The sequence below is a fragment of the Pomacea canaliculata genome, linkage group LG9 (assembly GCF_003073045.1).
Source record: "Pomacea canaliculata isolate SZHN2017 linkage group LG9, ASM307304v1, whole genome shotgun sequence".
Classification (NCBI taxonomy): Eukaryota; Metazoa; Mollusca; class Gastropoda; order Architaenioglossa; family Ampullariidae; genus Pomacea; species Pomacea canaliculata.
In genome coordinates this window covers 3,043,501-3,062,008 of record NC_037598.1, presented here as the reverse complement: position 1 = coordinate 3,062,008, position 18,508 = coordinate 3,043,501, and the positions used below count along the sequence as shown (strand labels likewise).

Here is an 18,508-nt window from a genome sequence, read left to right as displayed (position 1 = left end):
AATTCAAAACTAGATGTACTTTTGTGACAGTACTATAGTAACAAGTTTGCATAAAATTACATACTTCGCAAAGTTTTTCATTAAGATTTTAAGGCGATAAATATCATTGTTTTTGATGAGATATTTCGGTGATAACATCACTTTGCTGACATATGACGACTGTCAGCCGCGGACCACACTTTGAGAACCACTGGTGTAGAAGATGCTCGGCTTTAGGCTGGGGTAGGGGGGAGGAAACCTCCATGCTGACAGTGAACGCTGTTCACTTTATTACTTCCTCAGTACCTGTACTTACGGGGCAGCTGACCTCCTTGACCTCAGCCTACGCCCCTGAGGTTAGAGAATGAGAGTGACGAGGGCGGACAGGTGAGGTTTGCTGTGTTTTCTGTGATGAGCCAACTGCCTTACCCTCATCTTGTGACTTGCACTCATTCTGTCTGTCTTTATTTCTGTAGCTTTTGTAGCCGAGCACACTTCCCGAGTGACCATTGCCTTCTGGGATTAATAAAGTTGGTCAGGTGTCAGAGGTCACGTTTCCGTCCTGACAGAGAATGTCTGTTACATCATGAGTAACGGAAGGAAACAGGCTTCTAGAAGGAAGAAAGTGAGAGAAAGTAAACAGAGACTTTGCCTGACAGTCGACGATGCGCGGCACATTGACTGACACCTGCACAGATCGACAGGAGCGCACAGCGGGGGAGGGGGGGCGGCCAGGAGTACAGGTGGCGCACTGCATCACTGCATCACTGCATCACCGTCGGCGTCTGCACAGGTAGCTGCACAGGTAAACAACACCAGGACGGAACTCGCTTCACTCTTGTAACCTGTGTGTGATTGTGGCCTGTGTGTGATTGTAGTCTCTGTGTGATTGTAGCATCTGTGTGATTGTAGCCAGTGAGTGTGTGTGTGAGAGAGAAAGAGAAAGAGAGAAAGCCGATCCAAGGCAAGGCAGAGTCTACATATTCTAACATCTTCCTATTTCACCTTCTCGTCGATACACAGATGTTACTACCATTACCACCAACAGCATCTTTATTTTCCATCTGATGACTGGCGGCGGGCTACATACGTGTACCCAGCACCCGTTGATTGCACCATATACACCCCTTTGCGGCTGACCTACATACATCACGTGACTAATTTGTCTACAAAAGTCTCCTTTCAGTTTGTTTACATGCATCCATCATCACTGAGCAATCACTTGCACAATCACTGATTGAGTCAACTAGGATTGTGGTCGACTTCACCGAGGGCTGTGGTCGAATCGACCAGTCTGGACTAATACACACTCGCTTCAGTCCAGCTTGTGTCAGCGAATGTTTGTTTGTTGTAAGAAAATAAACTGTGTACTGAGCTCACTCTATACTCTATACTCGATAGCGCTCTGACTACATGTGCACGAGTTTCAGAAACCTGTTGGGGTGTAGTCAAGCAGAACTACCTACCCCACCCTGTTTCACTGACAACAGTTGTTTTCATTCCCTCTTGCCAGGTGTAAGCAAACAACTACGAGTCTCTGTGGGACACGCCTGTGTGACGTGTCGTGCCCTTGATGGTCATTCCTAGAATGTCATTCCCTCCCTGCTCACCTGATAAAAACCAGCCTCAACGGTTTGCGGTTTTTGCAGATGTCGGTAGATATCGGCGATATAAACCTGACCTGTACATTTCAGCCTCCAACACCCATCAATGAATTAATTAGTCACTACGATTCGCACCTCCGATCAACGATCGCCGCTAACAGTGTACTACGTCACGTTGGTACACCATTCACAACATTGCCGGCAGTCAACACCACACAGCGTACTACGTCACGTTGGTACACCATTCACAACATTGCCGGCAGTCAACGCCACACAGCGTACTAACACAAATCATAGCGACAGTTGAAAGTCTACAGTTCTCGTGCTACAGTAGCAGCTTGTCACAACCACGAGCAATGCGGAGTCAGCTCCGAATAATCCAAACTGTGGCTCATTCTCTCTGATTGGTGTTGACTGCAGGCAATAATGGTGTGCCAACGTGACGTAGTACACTGTTAGCGTGACGTAGTACACTGTTTGGTGAGATAGCTTCACGTTTGACTTAGTCTTACATTACGTGATACCAGGGCCGCCGAGAGCCAGCCCGGGCCCCGGGACAGACGACCTCTCCAGGCCCCTTGTACTTGTGATCGTAAATTATTTTTCCAGTATATAATGTATGTTTACAATTCGAATCTCAATATCTACACTCAAACTCAACTTCTGCATGTGTAATGCTTGGGTGTTCTGTCCTTAGACCTTTCGTTAAAAGAAAAAGAAAAGGAGAAGAAGAAAAAAAAATCTACTGACCAAGGCCGGGCCCCCTTGTCAGCCGCGGGCCCGGGTACACCAGACCCCACTGTCCCCCCCTCTCGTCAGGCCTGCGTGATACTGTCTTTACGTGACACTGTCTTACTTTACGTGATACTGTCTTTACGTGACGCTGTCTTACATTACGTGATACAGTCTTACTTTACGTGAGACAGCCTTACTTTACGTGATGTAGTCTTTACGTGACACTGTCTTACATTACGTGATACTGTCTTTACGTGATGCTGTCTTCTCTGTTGCACCCAATGGCCAAATCATCAAACTCTGGCAGTCACGTCTTGCCTATCATTCTCTCATTTATGGCAAACATTAAACAGCCTACTCATCGTTTTCGGATAATTTTCTTCTTTATTCGTTCTCTTCACATTTGTATTATTACAACCTCAGTCTGTCATTCTCACAGAGATTGATTAATTGATTTATTTGTTTATGCCACGGCCACTACCCTAGTGAGAGGGAGACAGCAAAGTCATGTTACAAACAGTTAATGATACACTAGCTGACTAGCTGACTAGCTGACTAGCTGACTAGCTGACTAGAGTAGCAAGTGACCACATAATTATCCACTGTGGACATTCTCACTGAGAGAGAGAGTAAACACTCCTCGTCAGTCATTTAAGCTTTTTGTATAAATTTTGTTAAAAAGCAAAAAATAAATGACGATATGCAAAGCAAATTATGGGTACAAATGTAAGAGGGAAGGATACATATGTTTTCATCCAAGTTTCCTTCACTGGTGAAGCGGTTCCTGCCCCCCGGTGGGTCGCCAGCCTCCGGCCTGTGTCCCGGACTCTCCAGCCTCCATCTTGAATGACCAGAGTCCTCTGGCATTGGCATCCTGGAGAGCTTCCCATACTACCTTACCCGCCCAGACGTTTCGGGGGCGAAAGCGGGACACGTGCCGATGATGGTGTCGTCACCGTCAAAAAACGCCGAAAAAAGTGATTTTTAAAGACAACCGGGACATTTGATGGACTTGCCAGAAAGCCAGAAAGCGGGACATTGGGCGTTCCGCCCGATATTCAGGCGGGACACGAGGTCAAAAGCGGGACTGTCCCGCCAAATGCGGGACGTCTGGTCACCTTACAGGCCCCCCCTCATCCTAGATGTCTGATCCCCACACTTATTTATTTACCCTCTAGACAACTGCGAAAGGACTCCAGGGAGGTAACTGCAAAGCTAGCACACAAATGTCAGTAGCTTCCCCTGATGCAAGGCAAAACAATTGCAGCATAAAATAATACGTAGTACAAATAACAGATTTCCTAACGGAGAGAGAGAGAGAGGGAAAAAAGAAGTGATAATAACAAATTTAATAAGAATTAGTTTTATTGAGGCCACTTGGAACTTGGTGTGTGTATGATGGCTACACTGACAACAATTATTGTAACAGATAAGCCGACACGTGGCTTCTACAACCTGCAGTGTACTGATTTCAGTTATGTCACTCACCACGCCATCGCTCTCGTGGCCAAGTTGGTGCCAGGATTTCCCCAGGAGAGTTCAACTCCCCTCCCCTGGACCTTCGGGACAGTGACACTGAGATAACATCTTTCCACGCCCACCCCTCCGCCTCGTGCACGGGGTTCAAACATCTTTTGACCTCCGCAAACCCCCCACAGGCTGCGCTTTCTTTGTCTGCTAAAAAACTTATTTATATTTTGTGTGTTCATGTTTTTTCTGTTAATGACAGTTAGCATTTGAAAAGGCGGCGACATTCGTGTAGATGATTTAACTGAAAATAACGAAAACCGAAAAGAATGATTTCTAAATCAGATGAAGAACTTGCGAGTGTAGCGGGAGCGCTGTTTAGGTCAGCGGGTACAGCGACTGTGCTTGGTCCCTCCACCCCGCATCCCCTCCACCCCGCATCCCCTCTCACCCCACGCGTGGTCGCGCGAGCGGCGCGAGACGGACAGCAACAGCGGGTGACATAGTGCCCAAGCTGTCCGGTACAAACATCGGGTGACGTAGTACCCAAGCTGCCCAGTACAAACAGCGGGTGACATAGTGCCCAAGCTGTCCGGTACAAACATCGGGTGACGTAGTACCCAAGCTGCCCTGTACAAAAAGCGGGCGAAGAGCAGCGCCCGCACCTTTCTTTCGGCCCGAGAACTGGTCCTGCTGGGTCTAGCAGTAAGTGACGTTTTGAGACTGAGCTAGCGAGAAGTACCTCAGTGCCGCTACAGTCAGCAGGTCAGTAGGTCATGCTACATGACGTGTGCGAGGTGAGCGGCGTTACCATGATGACAGGTGTAGCCGGTGTGTAGCACTCGTCCCCCACCCACCCGTGTCCTCGAGATACACCGTGTCACAGCTCAGTGAACACACAACACACACACCGCCAGACACACAGCCAGCCAGCGTACACCGAGGTTTTGAACTCTTTGCCGACGACAGGTGGTCACGCTTGAGAGACTTCAGGGCGACTGTGGCTAGGACATGGCTGTACACCCGCTCGTCCGCTGTGACAAGTTTATTCTCAGTCGTTAAACTGCCGACTTTCATCTCCTACCTGCCAGACCTGTGTAGTCAGTGCGAAAGTCGATCGGCGTGAGACGGACGCACGGACACAACAGTTTTTGATGTGAGTGGCTCATCAGTACACACCACGTGACTAAGCGATACCCTCTTTCATTTGCGACAAGTCTCATGAGGTGAGTGGTACATCGTCAGTACTTTGTACAATAGCAAGTCACAAGGTTAAGGCCGTGTATAATAATGTATATTGTATACTGTAGGTATGGTACAGGATTTACACCTGACAGAGAGACTAAAGCTTTTGGCACTCAGTGTAGACAGGGCAATTCTTCCCCCGCTGCGTGTGTACCCGCAAGTCACACCGCAAAATCTGTTCTGGTGTTATGTAAGGCTAGATATGTTATTTTAAATTCTTCTTTGAGAAAAGATAGCTAAGCTAAAGACTTATCATTTCAATATTCGTCGACAAACGTGGAGCAGCACATGTAACAGTAACAATTCCTGAATATCACTCGTCGCTTGATGACCTCCGGGATGCCACAACCCCGCACCGTCCGACCCCCGTCTGTAGACAGTCTGACAACTCCTTGTGAACACCTGGAGAAGAAGAGAGACACATCAAGAGGAGAGCGATGCAGAGACAGATGTTGACATCTGTAGGGGGCGCGATGGTTGTGACAGTGATTGTAGCCTTCAAGGGGAGAGCAGCGGAGACCAGAGTTCTCTCTCTTTGAAGGTACAGCTGTCTGTAGAGCAGTCGTTCACATTACAGCTTCCACAGCTGTCAGTCGCCTCTACCCATGTTAATATTTATCTTATCTCGGATACCCTTTCACATGGTATTTTATGCTATATTCAGCAATTAGGTTTGTTTTTATTTAGTCAGGATATATTATTGTTTTGCTTAAATACAGTGCTCTGCGCATTTAATTGAGACATTTCCGTCATTTGGAATGTCCTAAGCATGATTTCACGAAACAAAAAATTTAAAAAAAAAGGAAAAAGACTTCATGCAGTGTGACAAATGAAGCGGGGAGAAGGGTGGGCCTCACTCGCTCTACTGGCTCGCTCCACCCGACTTTCCCCTCTCACACCCACTCGCCCGGTTATTCGCACGTCCACACACGTACCCACTAGTAACCACTCCTACCGCGTGTGCAAACACAACTGACAGCACGGTTATACAGTAAAATTATTATTAATAACAACACAAACTAAGTTAAATACTATCATACACACTATCAATGTTCTAACGAGACAACCTCACATAAGGACCGTGAAATTTTAACAAAGAAAGAAACACACTTTCCTCCACAGCCCGGTGCGCTTCGTGGCTCACGTGACGTCCCCCTGACACGTACACCTCCCCACCTCCCCCAGTGTGGCACACAGCAGTCTCACACAGTCCTCTGACAGGCTAACCCTCCACAACCAGTAGTGGCACACTACTGGCGGAGATCACAGGTCGCACACATATATACACCCATATACACACATCTATATGTGCCCCAGGCAATGACGATGACGACGACGTTGGAAGTGAGTCTTCTGACGCACTGTCCCTAGCCTACTGGCACTGCTGCTCCTCTGGTTGCCCCAGGCAACGGACGATAGCTGCGGTGACGATCGCAGGCGACAGTGGTCCGGCACTGGCTCCAGACGACCAAGACCCCAGGGTTACACAGGTACAGTTAGTCGCTACCCCCGATGGTTGCTCCAGGCAACGGGTGGCAGAGTTGCTGTTGCCGGTTCTGACGATGTATCCCCTTCTTGTCGTCTGCGAGGACGGAGACCCTCGCTTAGTCTCCACGGTGCCAGACTGTAAGTGCCAGCAGGTAGCGCCACGTGTCCACGTGGAAAGGGCCTCCCTCACACTTGCTGCCTACAGTTGGTACGACACTGCCAGACGGTAGTCCCTGCTGGTGCATTGGAAACAACGCCTTCTACCCTAAACTATATACTGCTCCAACACGTGACCCCTTTGCACCGAATGTACCCGGCCCGGACGCTATCGCTCTAACCTGAGGCAACTACTGCTCACCGCGCTATACCCGTCTATACCCGTACACTGCTACATCCTACCCCCTTCCCCCCGACTCTGGGCCTCGATCGCCTCCATCAGTCAAGGCACCTGTCAAGTCGTAAAAACGGGGAGAAAGGCTTCCCTTCACTGTCCGCTGCCCACCTATGATTACCTACCCGGCCTCAACTGGTTCATGACACGCAGATGTAATGTACGGACATCATAAACACACCCATGTCCTCACATCACTCGTCACCCACCCACCCCATGTCCTCACATCACTCGTCACCCACCCCATGTCCTCACATCACTCGTCACCCACCCCATGTCCTCACATCACTCGTCACCCACCCCATGTCCTCACATCACTCGTCACCCACCCCATGTCCTCACATCACTCGTCACCCACCCCATGTCCTCACATCACTCGTCACCCACCCCATGTCCTCACATCACTCGTCACCCACCCCATGTCCTCACATCTTTCGCCGTTTAAAAGAAGTACATACTATGTCTACGTGCCCCCTCCCCAGTGGGTGCCTGCACCCTGGGTAAGCTGCAGTGTGAGCCTGCCGTACACCGGGTATGGTGTATGTTGCCATACGACATCAGGGTGTATAAAACTGTCACAGCTTAAATGGTTGCGGCCCCTGTGTGGGGTGGCACAGTGAAGGGGCTGAGGGTGTGTAGGGTGCAGCATGTCACGTGTTGCTGCCCTGGTCATAAACTCAGGTACCCAGTTCTTACTGTGGGTAGCGCGAGCTTTCTTGTAGCACAGTCGCATGGCTTGTAGGTGCAAGTGTGTGTGTATGTGAGTGTGTGTGTGTGTCTGCAGGAATACGGACTTGAGAGTGCATCTGTGTGTGTGTGAATGCACTTTACTGCAAGGTGCTTGACGAAATAACACGTGACACGTGACATCCCCTGACCGACACGGAGAGTGGAAACAGCTGCGAGTACAGTCTTCACTGTGTCCACCCCATACTCCATTGTGTGGTGTGAGTGAGTGAGTGTGAGTGAGTGAGTGTGAGTGTGAGTGTGAGTGTGAGTGAGTGTGAGTGTGTGTGTGTGTGTGTGTGTGTGTGTGTGTGAGTGTGTGTGTGAGTGTGTGTGAGTGTGTGAGTGTGTGTGTGTGAGTGTGTGTGTGAGTGTGTGTGTGAGTGTGTGTGTGTGAGTGTGTGTGTGAGTGTGTGAGTGTGTGTGTGAGTGTGTGTGAGTGTGTGAGTGTGTGTGTGAGTGTGTGTGTGTGTGAGTGTGTGTGTGAGTGTGTGTGAGTGAGTGTGTGAGTGTGTGGGTGAGTGTGTGAGTGTGTGTGTGTGAGAGTGAGTGTGTGTGTGAGTGTGTGTGTGAGACACAAAGACAGCCAGGGTTGTCATCAATATCTTGTGACAGTTGTAAGAGGATGTGACAGGCTACACCACGTGTCAGTGTCTGTCAGTCACGAAGGTCTCTGTTTCGTCGTTTGTTCTGTTGGAGGGACTAACCTGACTTCAATGTCAGAAGAACGGCAAGGTGCACGTGACAGCATCCTGTGCACCCGTTACACCACCCTGACCTAGTAGTCCAGTGTATAGACAGTCTACTCACTGTCCCTGACCTAGTAGTCCAGTGTATAGACAGTCTACTCACAGTCCCTAGCCTAGTAGTCCAGTGTATAGACAGTCTACTCACCTAGTAGTCCAGTGTATAGACAGTCAACAATTCCTATAGCAGCAGACTCCTACATGTGTAGCACAGTGTGTACACACTCTACATGTCTAGTATACAAAGATGAGTATCTACATGTCAGTCTACAAAAGCCACTCATGCATGATGACATGAAGTGACATGCGTGGCTATGGCCAGTGTAGTCATGTCTAGTGTCCCACAATAGACTGACATGCCACAGACCAGTGTGTGTCGACACTGGGACAACCAGTTGTAACCCTACACTGGCAACACCAGTTCTATATTTACACCGGGGAAACCGGTACCATAAATAGACTGGACCAGTAAAAAGTCGACCACGTGATCGATGAATGACGACCTTGACAGTCAGCTGTGACCCCATGTCACCAGTCAGCCAGTCAAACGACAGCACTCTTGCTTTCCTGGGCAATGCTATGGCAACCTACGGTCGGTGTAGTGTAGTGAGTGGGTGCCACGTCATCTGTAAACAACCTGTCTACACGGTGTGCACTATGTGCTCTAACAGTCTGTCTACACGGTGTGCACTATGTGCTCTAACAGTCTGTCTACACGGTGTGCACTATGTGCTCTAACAACCTGTCTACACGGTGTGCACTATGTGCTCTAACAGTCTGTCTACACGGTGTGCACTATGTGCTCTAACAACCTGTCTACACGGTGTCCACTATGTGCTCTAACACCTGTCTACACGGTGTCCACTATGTGCTCAGTGACTATCATGTAGCATCCAGTGTTTGTCCAGTGTCTATACAGCGTCTGTCCACGGTTTGTGCAGCTCGTGTAGCGCCACTGCATTGTCTACCTGCACTACCAATGTTTATTTTAATGCGGGTGTGTTGACGACTACACTGCAGCTAAATATGGAAATAGAAAGGAGAGTGAGAGCCGATAGCGTGTGAACACTTAGCTCACAGTATTGCGACATATTGGATACCTGTGTAAACACTACAGTCTACACCATGACATCACCAACTGCCACAACAAAAACTCATCACGTCAACAGCTACCACAACAGCTACCCACCACGTCACCAAACCTGCCGTCCAACAGCCGCTTGCGGTACACGTTACCGCCACGTACCGCCCGGATACTGGATACTGGCGCTCGCACGGCATGAACACCGCTGGGTCCTACCTGTCGTCTACCTGTCGTCTACCTGTCCAGCGACACTACACTCACAAATACGCAGTTAGTCCGCCCTCCTCCCTTCTCTGCTTCCTTCCAGACTAAACTCTTGCTGCTGCCATCCTCCGCACGTAGCGTTGTGTGTGGTAGTAGACTACATAGACTATAGTATATAGACTATACTAGACACTGTGACTATAGCAATGATCGCTGTGTCTTACGGTTGGCATATATTTTAGCTGGTTTATCTAGCAGCTGGTATACGTTTTAGCTGGTTTATCTGATAGCTGGTATATGCTTTAGTTGGTTTATCCAGCAGCTGGTATATGTTTTAGCTGGTTTATCTGATAGCTGGTATATGTTTTAGCTGGTTTATCTGATAGCTGGTATATGTTTTAGTTGGTTTATCCAGCAGCTGGTATATGTTTTAGCTGGTTTATCTGATAGCTGGTATATGTTTTAGCTGGTTTATCTGATAGCTGGTACATGTTTTAGCTGGTTTATCTGATAGCTGGTATATGTTTTAGCTGGTTTATCCAGCAGCTGGTATATCCTTAAGGTGGTTTATCTAACGGACTACAGCAGATCATTGATCTGTTTTGCAGATCGTCGCCGCGAAGTGGTGCAGGGTGGTGGTGTAGGGTGGTGCAGGCTGTCGACATCCATAAAACGACATTTTCCGGGCGCCACACGGCAACATCGGTGAGTGAGTGACGGAGCGAAGCAAGTCCGACCCTGAAAGTCGACACCTGGCAAAAGTTTGAGACGACCGTAAAGCCATCTCTGTTGTGTGTGTACGTGTGTGTATATTTATACGTGTGTGTATATACGTGTGTCTGTGTGTCTGTGTGGGGGGACTGGGCTGAGGGCAGCAACCGTCCACCTCTGCAAGTGGTGTGCCATGTGCACGGGCAGGTTGCTGACGCCGAGTGACAGCAGGCAGGATGATAACATGGATGTATAAATATCAACGGCACGCGGCTGACAGTCTGACATTTCGCCGCTGCTACAACTGCGCGTGAAGGACTCGCTGTGTCGCAACACATCCTCCCCACCTTCCGGATTTAGCCGGTAACCTCAAGAAGAGAGAAAGAGAGAGAGAAGGTAAAAAAATGCACGGGTGTCGGAACTTCCGCCACAAACCTCTGTCGGAAGCCTGGGCTGGAAACGACATGCTGAAGACGACACACGGCCTGCAGCACGAGTCGCCGGCGTCGTCGCTGTCATCGGCAGCTCTCTCCTCGACAGCGCTCTCCTCCTCCTCGCACTACCTGCCCCACCCGCCCGTCCAGTCGCGGACGACGAGGTGCGGGTCCTCGCGCCAACTGTGTGACACCATCTACCTGCTGCCCACCCGCCTTGCCACCCTGATGCTGGTCATGGTGCAGGGCGGGACTGCTGGACTGCTACCTCGTGCACTACAACAATCGTTACTGGTTCGCCTGGATCGCCGGCGACATCGCCGTGGTCTTTATGTTCGTCGTCACATTCTCCATCTCGTACCGCCAGATGCAGGACGCCCTCCAGTGCATGCGGAGCGGCGCCAACCACCTGGCGGCCAGGGGCAGCGACTCCGTGGCCTGCTGCATGGAGGGGGTGCTGGGCATGATGCACGACAGGTGCGAGGAGGGGGTGGCCGGCAAGGAGGGGCCCCCGTCCCCCGGGAAGATGCCCTTGACCTACTTCGCCTGGCTGGTGTACGCAGCCTTCCTCAGCATCCGGGTCGTGCTCATCTACAAGAACTTCGCGCACACGCTACAAGAGGACACCTTTCTCGGCCCCAGCACCTTACAGGTGAGTAAAGCTACATCTTACAGATAAGCAAACAGGTAAACAGTAAACGCATAAGCAGCGCAGCACTTTACAGGTAAACAAAACCAAACTTTACAGGTAAGCTCACCAGCATTTCACAATCCCACACATGACGGAAGCAAAAGCGAACTTTGGCGGTAAATAGTTCTGTACTTTATTGGACACAAACCCGCACTTGTGTATGTAAGGTACACGAACTTGTACAGGTAAGCTAACAGGCACGTTATTGTCACAGACCTGCGTTTACAGGTAGCCTACACTGAAGGTGAAAGGTAAGCTACGTGTACAGTAAGCCAGTCATCGCCTCTACCGGTCGCACACTCGCAGTTTCTTGCTCATTGTGATCAACAGTCAGGTAGACCCGTGACTTCACGTTGTCCGTTATAACTCTCCTCCCCTCCCCTCCCATGCCCTCCCCCTACAGTCGGCTGCCATGTGACCCACTGCGTCGATTGTGTGACAAGACGTCACAGGCATGCGGGTACCTGCTTCCCACCCATCAGCCACTGCACCCGCGGCACCCGGGCTGACGGTGACAGCAGGCTGGCCCTACTTCACGCACGCACAGCGAGAACTAAGTGACTTCAGTCCCACAGTGCGCTGTGACACACACATACATACACATACACATACATACACACACACATACATACAGACATGCACATACACACACACATACACACACACATACACATACATACACACACATACACACATACACATACACATACACAGACACATACTCACACCCCATACGACCACTCACACACGCGCGCGCATGAGATGCACCCAGGCACCTGGTGACACGCCACACTGTGTGCAGTGCTGTGAAACACTCGTGACGTCACCATGCTATGCACAGCTGGCCCGGCGGGTCATCAGACCGGAGACGAGGAAGAGCAAGTGAGAGAGAGAGGGGGAGAGAGTGAGACTACGATCTCAGTCTAGCACACTGCACTGTATGACGAGTTGTTTTTGCTCGAGGGCAGAAGTGCGTCTGACGTCTACTGTCATCCAATCTGTCATCAGCGTTCACCGTCTTTTATGATCCGCCACCTTTGACCTGTGTAATGAATGCAGGACACAGCAGGGAAGGGCCATCACTCGCTATACCTGAGACGAGGAGACGATGAAGGAAGCACACCCTCCGTGTACAGCGGTGGTCGAACTTGCCTGCAGGCGGAGCCTACGCTCGTATGTCATGACGTCACAAGAAGCTAGAGGTCGATAGACAACCAGTCAGAATCCTTGTAACATCTGCACGTTACACAGACATCGACATTTACCCAGGGAATACAACTGTACGTGGAGTGACAGAGAGAGGGAGGGAGAGTGTTTGCCCTGAGGTCACAAACATTAACTCCTTAGTTTACACAAACAGTTTAACAGCTTTATGTCTTAACGGGACATGACAAAATGTGTCATGGCGTAATGCTCATGGAAGCAGAGATGTACAGCCCACCCACATCACAGACATGTAGAGCCTGCCTACCCACATTACATAGAGCCCACCCATCTCACGGACATGTAGAACTTGCCTACCCACATTACAGACGTAGAGCCTATCCACATTATAGAGCTGCAATACTTGTAGTAAGAGCTGCATGTACTTGTACATCAGGTGACAGAGCTGTAACACCTGTATTCCAGGTGACAGTAGCAGCTGCAGGTGCAGTGTTCCTCGTCTTCCTGTTGGCTCATCATGATGCTGCCCCCGAGTCCAGGCGGCGACATCGCATTGACGTGCTGACGTGGTCCGTGCTGCTGGACGTTGTGGACGCCGTGGACCTGCTGGGCGTCTTCCTGGACACCGCGGCCCGAGACAACATGGCGGAGTGGGTAGAATGGACAATCATGAGCATCGTCTGCCTTAACTTCGTCCTCCCAACAGTTCTGCTCATGGTGCTCAGCAAAACACACTTCGGGGCGCGCCCACTATCCAAGGTACGCACACACGTTGACCTTAGAAGTACTATCCAAAATGTGTCACAAAGCTGTCACGGTGGAGCATTGTCACAAATGTGTATGTGGCTCAAACTTGACTTCTTTGACTACACTAAACCTTTGACTACACTAAACCTTTGACTACACTAAACCTTTGACTACGCTAACGCCTTTCACTGTGCTTAAAGCCAAACCTCGGTCTTTGCAGCATCTACAGACACTGCATCGGCTGCTGGTGCTGTTGGGAGTGAACGGTCCTCTGCTGGCGGCCCGTCTGTTCCTGTGGCAGCACTTACACCTGCCCATCTCCACCTTCGCCATCAAGAACGTGGGCGTGCCCTTCCTGATGCTGTACTCCATCTACGACTACGCTCACCACCAGCGCCTGCAGGCTGGCCTGCACGAGGTCCAGGAGATGATCAGCTGAAGTGGGAGGGGAGGGAGAGGGAGGGCGGAGCCAGGTGCTTGTTAGAAGGACCGCCACCCTGTCAGCAGAAAACTATTTGAGCAGAACGAGTCTGTGACGAATGCATACACAGTCTGTGACAATGACAGAGGCAGGCGATGATGTACAAAGGGAGGGGTCAGTGACCTCTACAGAACACACAAAAAGAAAGTGAGAAAGTGGATAGCGATGCTATAAACAGACGTAGAGACGATCGGCGAGGAAGCTGTCGTTCATGAAAACCATGGAGCCCAATGATGGGGGCGATAAGCACAGAGAGGGGGTGTCAACAGTTAGAAATCATCGACGCTAATCATAATCAGAAGCAGCGGGACTCTTAGAGTCACAACAGGAATGGAACAGGGTGCATGTGCCTGCAGGGTATCGGGGTAGGACTAGAGACAATCTGCAGGTAACTATTTGTCGTCATGGAGACAGGGCCAGGGCTAGTGTCAGACGTGCCTCAGGTGAGGCTCATTACACGTGTCACGTGTGTCACATGTGCAACAAGCACGGTCAGAGGACCCTGAGCAAGCTGGAGAAATGTGCAGCTAGTCCCATCCTCAGGTGTAAAGATTTCTGGATAAATGACAGCCCACCTATACACCACTGCTGGCCGTCTGCTAATGCCCTCGGCATGCTCCTGGTCGACTGGCGAACCCTGTGAAAACCGATTTGCGGACTGCGCCGACACCATGATTGTCGACAGTTTAATTATCTGATTATTTCTGGCGGGGGTGGTGGTGGGGGAAGGGGAGAATGACAAAAGGCATCTACCTCTACTTCTCCCTGGTTTAGAGACAATAAACCGAAAGCACAAGAGATCCTGAGGTTGGAGCTTTTCTTACCTCCGTCAACGCGAGAGCTCGCACCGTCCGCTGTCTCCTCGTGTTGCTAGGAAACCGTTTGCTCACTTGCAAGAGTTTTGTTCTATCCCGTAAAGTGGAAAACTTATTGGTCAGCGATCCTGTGTATGTGGATTGGGACTAAAGGCTGATAGCTCTCCCATTTTTTCATTCGTTTTTCTTGTTACTGTTATTGTTGTTATTGCAATTATTACTGTTATTCTTGTTGTTCTTCACTCTGTGTCGTGCAACAATTCAGAACAAAGCAGCTACGAGGGTCGTTCAAAAAGTTCTGAGCATCACCCAGAAAGAAGAGCCATAGCTGAACATTTTTGTTGTGGAAACACACTACCACTTCTAATAAAACTAGAAAAAGTATCACAAATTTCTCTTTTGTGTGCGGGTGAGGCTCATGCAAAGGTGAAGGGTCGTGCGACACAGTTACAAATGGACAAAACAGAGGCCAGAGCAGTCCTACAGTATCTGCAAAACAAAGGTGTGACACACAGGGAATTCCATGAAGACATGGTACAGACACTTGCTGAGGACTCTCCCACCTATAAAACTGTGAAGAATTAGTGCTGCTGAAGTTTGAATTGCTACCCCACCTCCCGTACTCACCACACAGCTCCATCTGACACCTACCTGCTTCCTAAACTCGTCCCGCCTACGTAGTCGTCATTGCAACCAATGATGAGGTCACGTGCTGTGGAGGAGTTGCAGCAGGAGGATGGGATTGCAATGCTTGAGCATCGTTGGACCAAGTGCATCGATGTCAAGGGGGACTATGTAGAAAAATTGTGAAAAACTGTCTTCTTTCTGCAACTTCTTCTGGGTGAGGCTTCGAACTTTTTGAACGACCATCGTAAGACTGATTTTGGGAATCAGTCGACTTGAAATGGCCAAAGAAAATGTGCCAGTAACCCGTAGCAACCTGTTAAAATTTGATTCACTGAGCATCAAGTTTGGGATGAGAGAAAATCTGAGCCTTGCTGACTTCCACAATTAATCACAACAAAGAATTGGCAAGGTCTTTGAATTCACATGGAGTCCATTTGGATCCAGCGGACTTGCAGATGGATAACTCAAGCTTCTTCATGAAAATGTTTACGTGACAATGATATGCAAATTATATAGTAGTTATTTTTTAAAGTCTCTTATCAAGGAGTTATATATTTTTGTATACGTATTGTCGCGTTACCACCCCCTGGCCGCCGGAAGATGCACGCCCGAAGTCCGCTCGCACAGCCGGAGACGAACGCGCAACCCCCTCCGCTCGGCCGGAGACGGCTTGCTGACATACCATTCGAACCACAGGCTGAGCGCAGACCACAACAACAACGGTGACAAAGACAAAGTTTACAAAACAGACAGGTTTATTAACTAAACATAAAATAACATTAATAGGAGGCAAGCATCAAACATAATTCACAATACAAGAGTTGCCCTGTGCACAGGCATGTTACAGTAGGCAAAGAAGAAAAAAAACAAAAAAACAAAAAACAAAACAACGAGGGAAGACAAACCACCCGCACGCACTGCTGGGTGGCGAGTCAAATGTCCGCTCAAGGTGTTCGCTGGCGGCAGCCCATCCTCTCTGGCCCGCATGCCGCTACAGCGGTGACCCCCCCCTCTCTCCCTCTGGACCAGCTGTCCTCCCCTCGGTTCTCCCGTCCGGGTAGACCTTGGTCACGTGAGTCCCTGCTCGCCGACCTCCACCCTAGGTACTCCCTCGATGGCCAGGCCGCACACTCGCGCAGCAGGGTCGCGCTCACGCGCCGACGAGGCGGTAGGCGCAGGGTCGACACAATGGCGGACATTAGCACGAAAGGCAATATGCAGAAACGACGACATGGACGAAGAGCAAATCCAACATGAAGAATATGAAGAAACACGTAGAAAATATACAAAAAAAGAAAAGCCTGTAAAGAGAAACAATTCATTCAATCAGCAGGCGGCACTCTAGACACTGCTCAGTGTCCAATAACATCTTCTAGCATAAGTGTACATACATGTGACCGCTAAAACGCCGGTCCTTTAAACATACAAATCCATTAATAAAAAACCGGGTGCGCGCCACATGCGCCGCGACCCGGCCAACACAAATCTACCCTAACATGGTGAGGCACAAAGTCTTACACTAAAAAAAAAAACGGGAACATAACTCGACAAGTAAACCCTCTCACTCGCACTACCAATGCTAACCCGGGCCCTATAGACTAAATAGTGTGGAACTCAAGAGAAGATATACTCTGCTCACCCAAATCGGCTTGTGATGGTGAGAGACCAGCGCCGCCGCTAGGCCACGGTCCTCCACCGTCACCCCACGTCCGGCGCCGTCGTTGCTGGATGAAGACTCTCCAGAAAAGACAGAAAAAAAACGCGCCCAAGGACCCAACGCGCGCGAAAAGCAAAGAAACAGACAAAGAGAAAGGGGGGGGGTTGCTGTCCCATCCGAAAGAAAAAGATACCTGTGACGCCGCGAGTCAGGGCTCTTGGCTCGCGAGACGGATAGGGTTACACAAGGACCCGGTAAACCGTCCCTTGGTTCTCCCCATCCGTACGTACACACCCAGCGACAGGCCATCGCAGTACGGAAAGCACAACACGGACAGCAGGAAAATCGCCGACACGCGACATATCCCCCTCTTTAAGACGAAGCCTCGCGAAGTTTCCAAACCATCGCGTGTCAAGATTGAAGGCAAGCCCTAAAAGGAAAACCACTCACAGAGTGCCACGCCCACAAACGGCAGAAACTCAAAACCAGACCAAAACCATCAAACCTACCCTCGCTCCTAGCAAGCCTAGACAACATCAAAACTCAGATTCTCCTTCCAAAGGAATACAAAGATGGAGCCTATTCCAGACTCGTAGTGCACAACAAACAAGCCAACCTGAATGCACGACGGCCAGGCCTCCACGACCTTACGGAGCAACAATCGCCTACGTGACATCAGAAAAAAAAAAAAAGCCCCAACCATCCGCAGACGAGCGTACAAGCTAAAAAAAAAAAAATCTCAAAAAAATCAACCACCACACCTATTCACAACAAAAATGTTCGTGCACGCCCACTTATGAACCACGGCCCTCTCACTATATCCTAAGCAGAACTCTCCACTGACCCCGACGGCCAGTGACGCTTGCTTCTGCCGCACGCAGAACACGCCGGAGAAGGTGGAGCCGCTCAGGACACGTCCCCACCCCGGGGAGAAAAAAGGCACACAGCCCAGTCCTGAGCGCCACGCAGGGCTCGAGATGCGGGAGGACGCACCACCACGGGAAGCACACAGCAAACCCTGGGACATCAACATCTCCTCGCACCCACGAGGCTCGAGGTGCGGGAGGGACGCACCACCTCAGGGAAGCACACAGCAAGCCCTGGGGACATTCAACATCTCCTCGCACCGACACTCTTCTCTATCACTGCCGCCACTCCATACCTGCCCGCTCTCGACAGCTGGCGCGAGTTCCCTATCACTCCTCTATCACTCCTCTATCTGCAGCAGCATTCCTATCCTGAAAGAAACGGCTCTCCGTTTCCAGCCAGCCTTCGCTTCTCGCCCTCTTCGGCCGGCTGCAGTGACACGGCACTGCCACCAGTGCCCGCGCCTTCCCAAGACCTACGTCTCCCACCTGCAGTCGCCTACTCTCCGCTTGAACGCCTCTGGCCTGGCTCCCCTGGATACTAGGAAAATCTACAACTCCTATTCCTCCTCTCTCACTCACCTCTAGAGGAACACAAACAAACGAACAAAAACTCCTTCCCACTGGCCTCAACGCCAGTCACTGC

The 18,508-nt window shown here is 50.2% G+C and overlaps 1 protein-coding gene and 1 long non-coding RNA gene across 2 annotated transcripts; one reads left to right on the top strand and one right to left on the bottom strand.

Moving 5' to 3' along the window:
* Nucleotides 1-4,603: 4,603 nt before the first annotated feature.
* LOC112571632 lies at nucleotides 4,604-14,865 on the top strand. Its single transcript, XM_025250770.1, has 4 exons — nucleotides 4,604-5,011; nucleotides 10,278-11,466; nucleotides 13,135-13,428; nucleotides 13,637-14,865. Exons 2-4 carry the CDS (start codon nucleotides 11,146-11,148, stop codon nucleotides 13,853-13,855), a joined length of 834 nt encoding a protein of 277 aa, XP_025106555.1. The 5' UTR covers nucleotides 4,604-5,011; nucleotides 10,278-11,145; the 3' UTR covers nucleotides 13,856-14,865.
* Nucleotides 14,866-16,073: 1,208 nt separating this feature from the next.
* On the bottom strand, nucleotides 16,074-17,252 carry LOC112571633. Its single transcript, XR_003100857.1, has 2 exons — nucleotides 16,979-17,252; nucleotides 16,074-16,640 (listed from the first exon to the last, which is right to left on the bottom strand). It is a non-coding gene; the product is annotated as an uncharacterized LOC112571633 (long non-coding RNA).
* Between the last annotated feature and the right edge of the window lie 1,256 nt (nucleotides 17,253-18,508).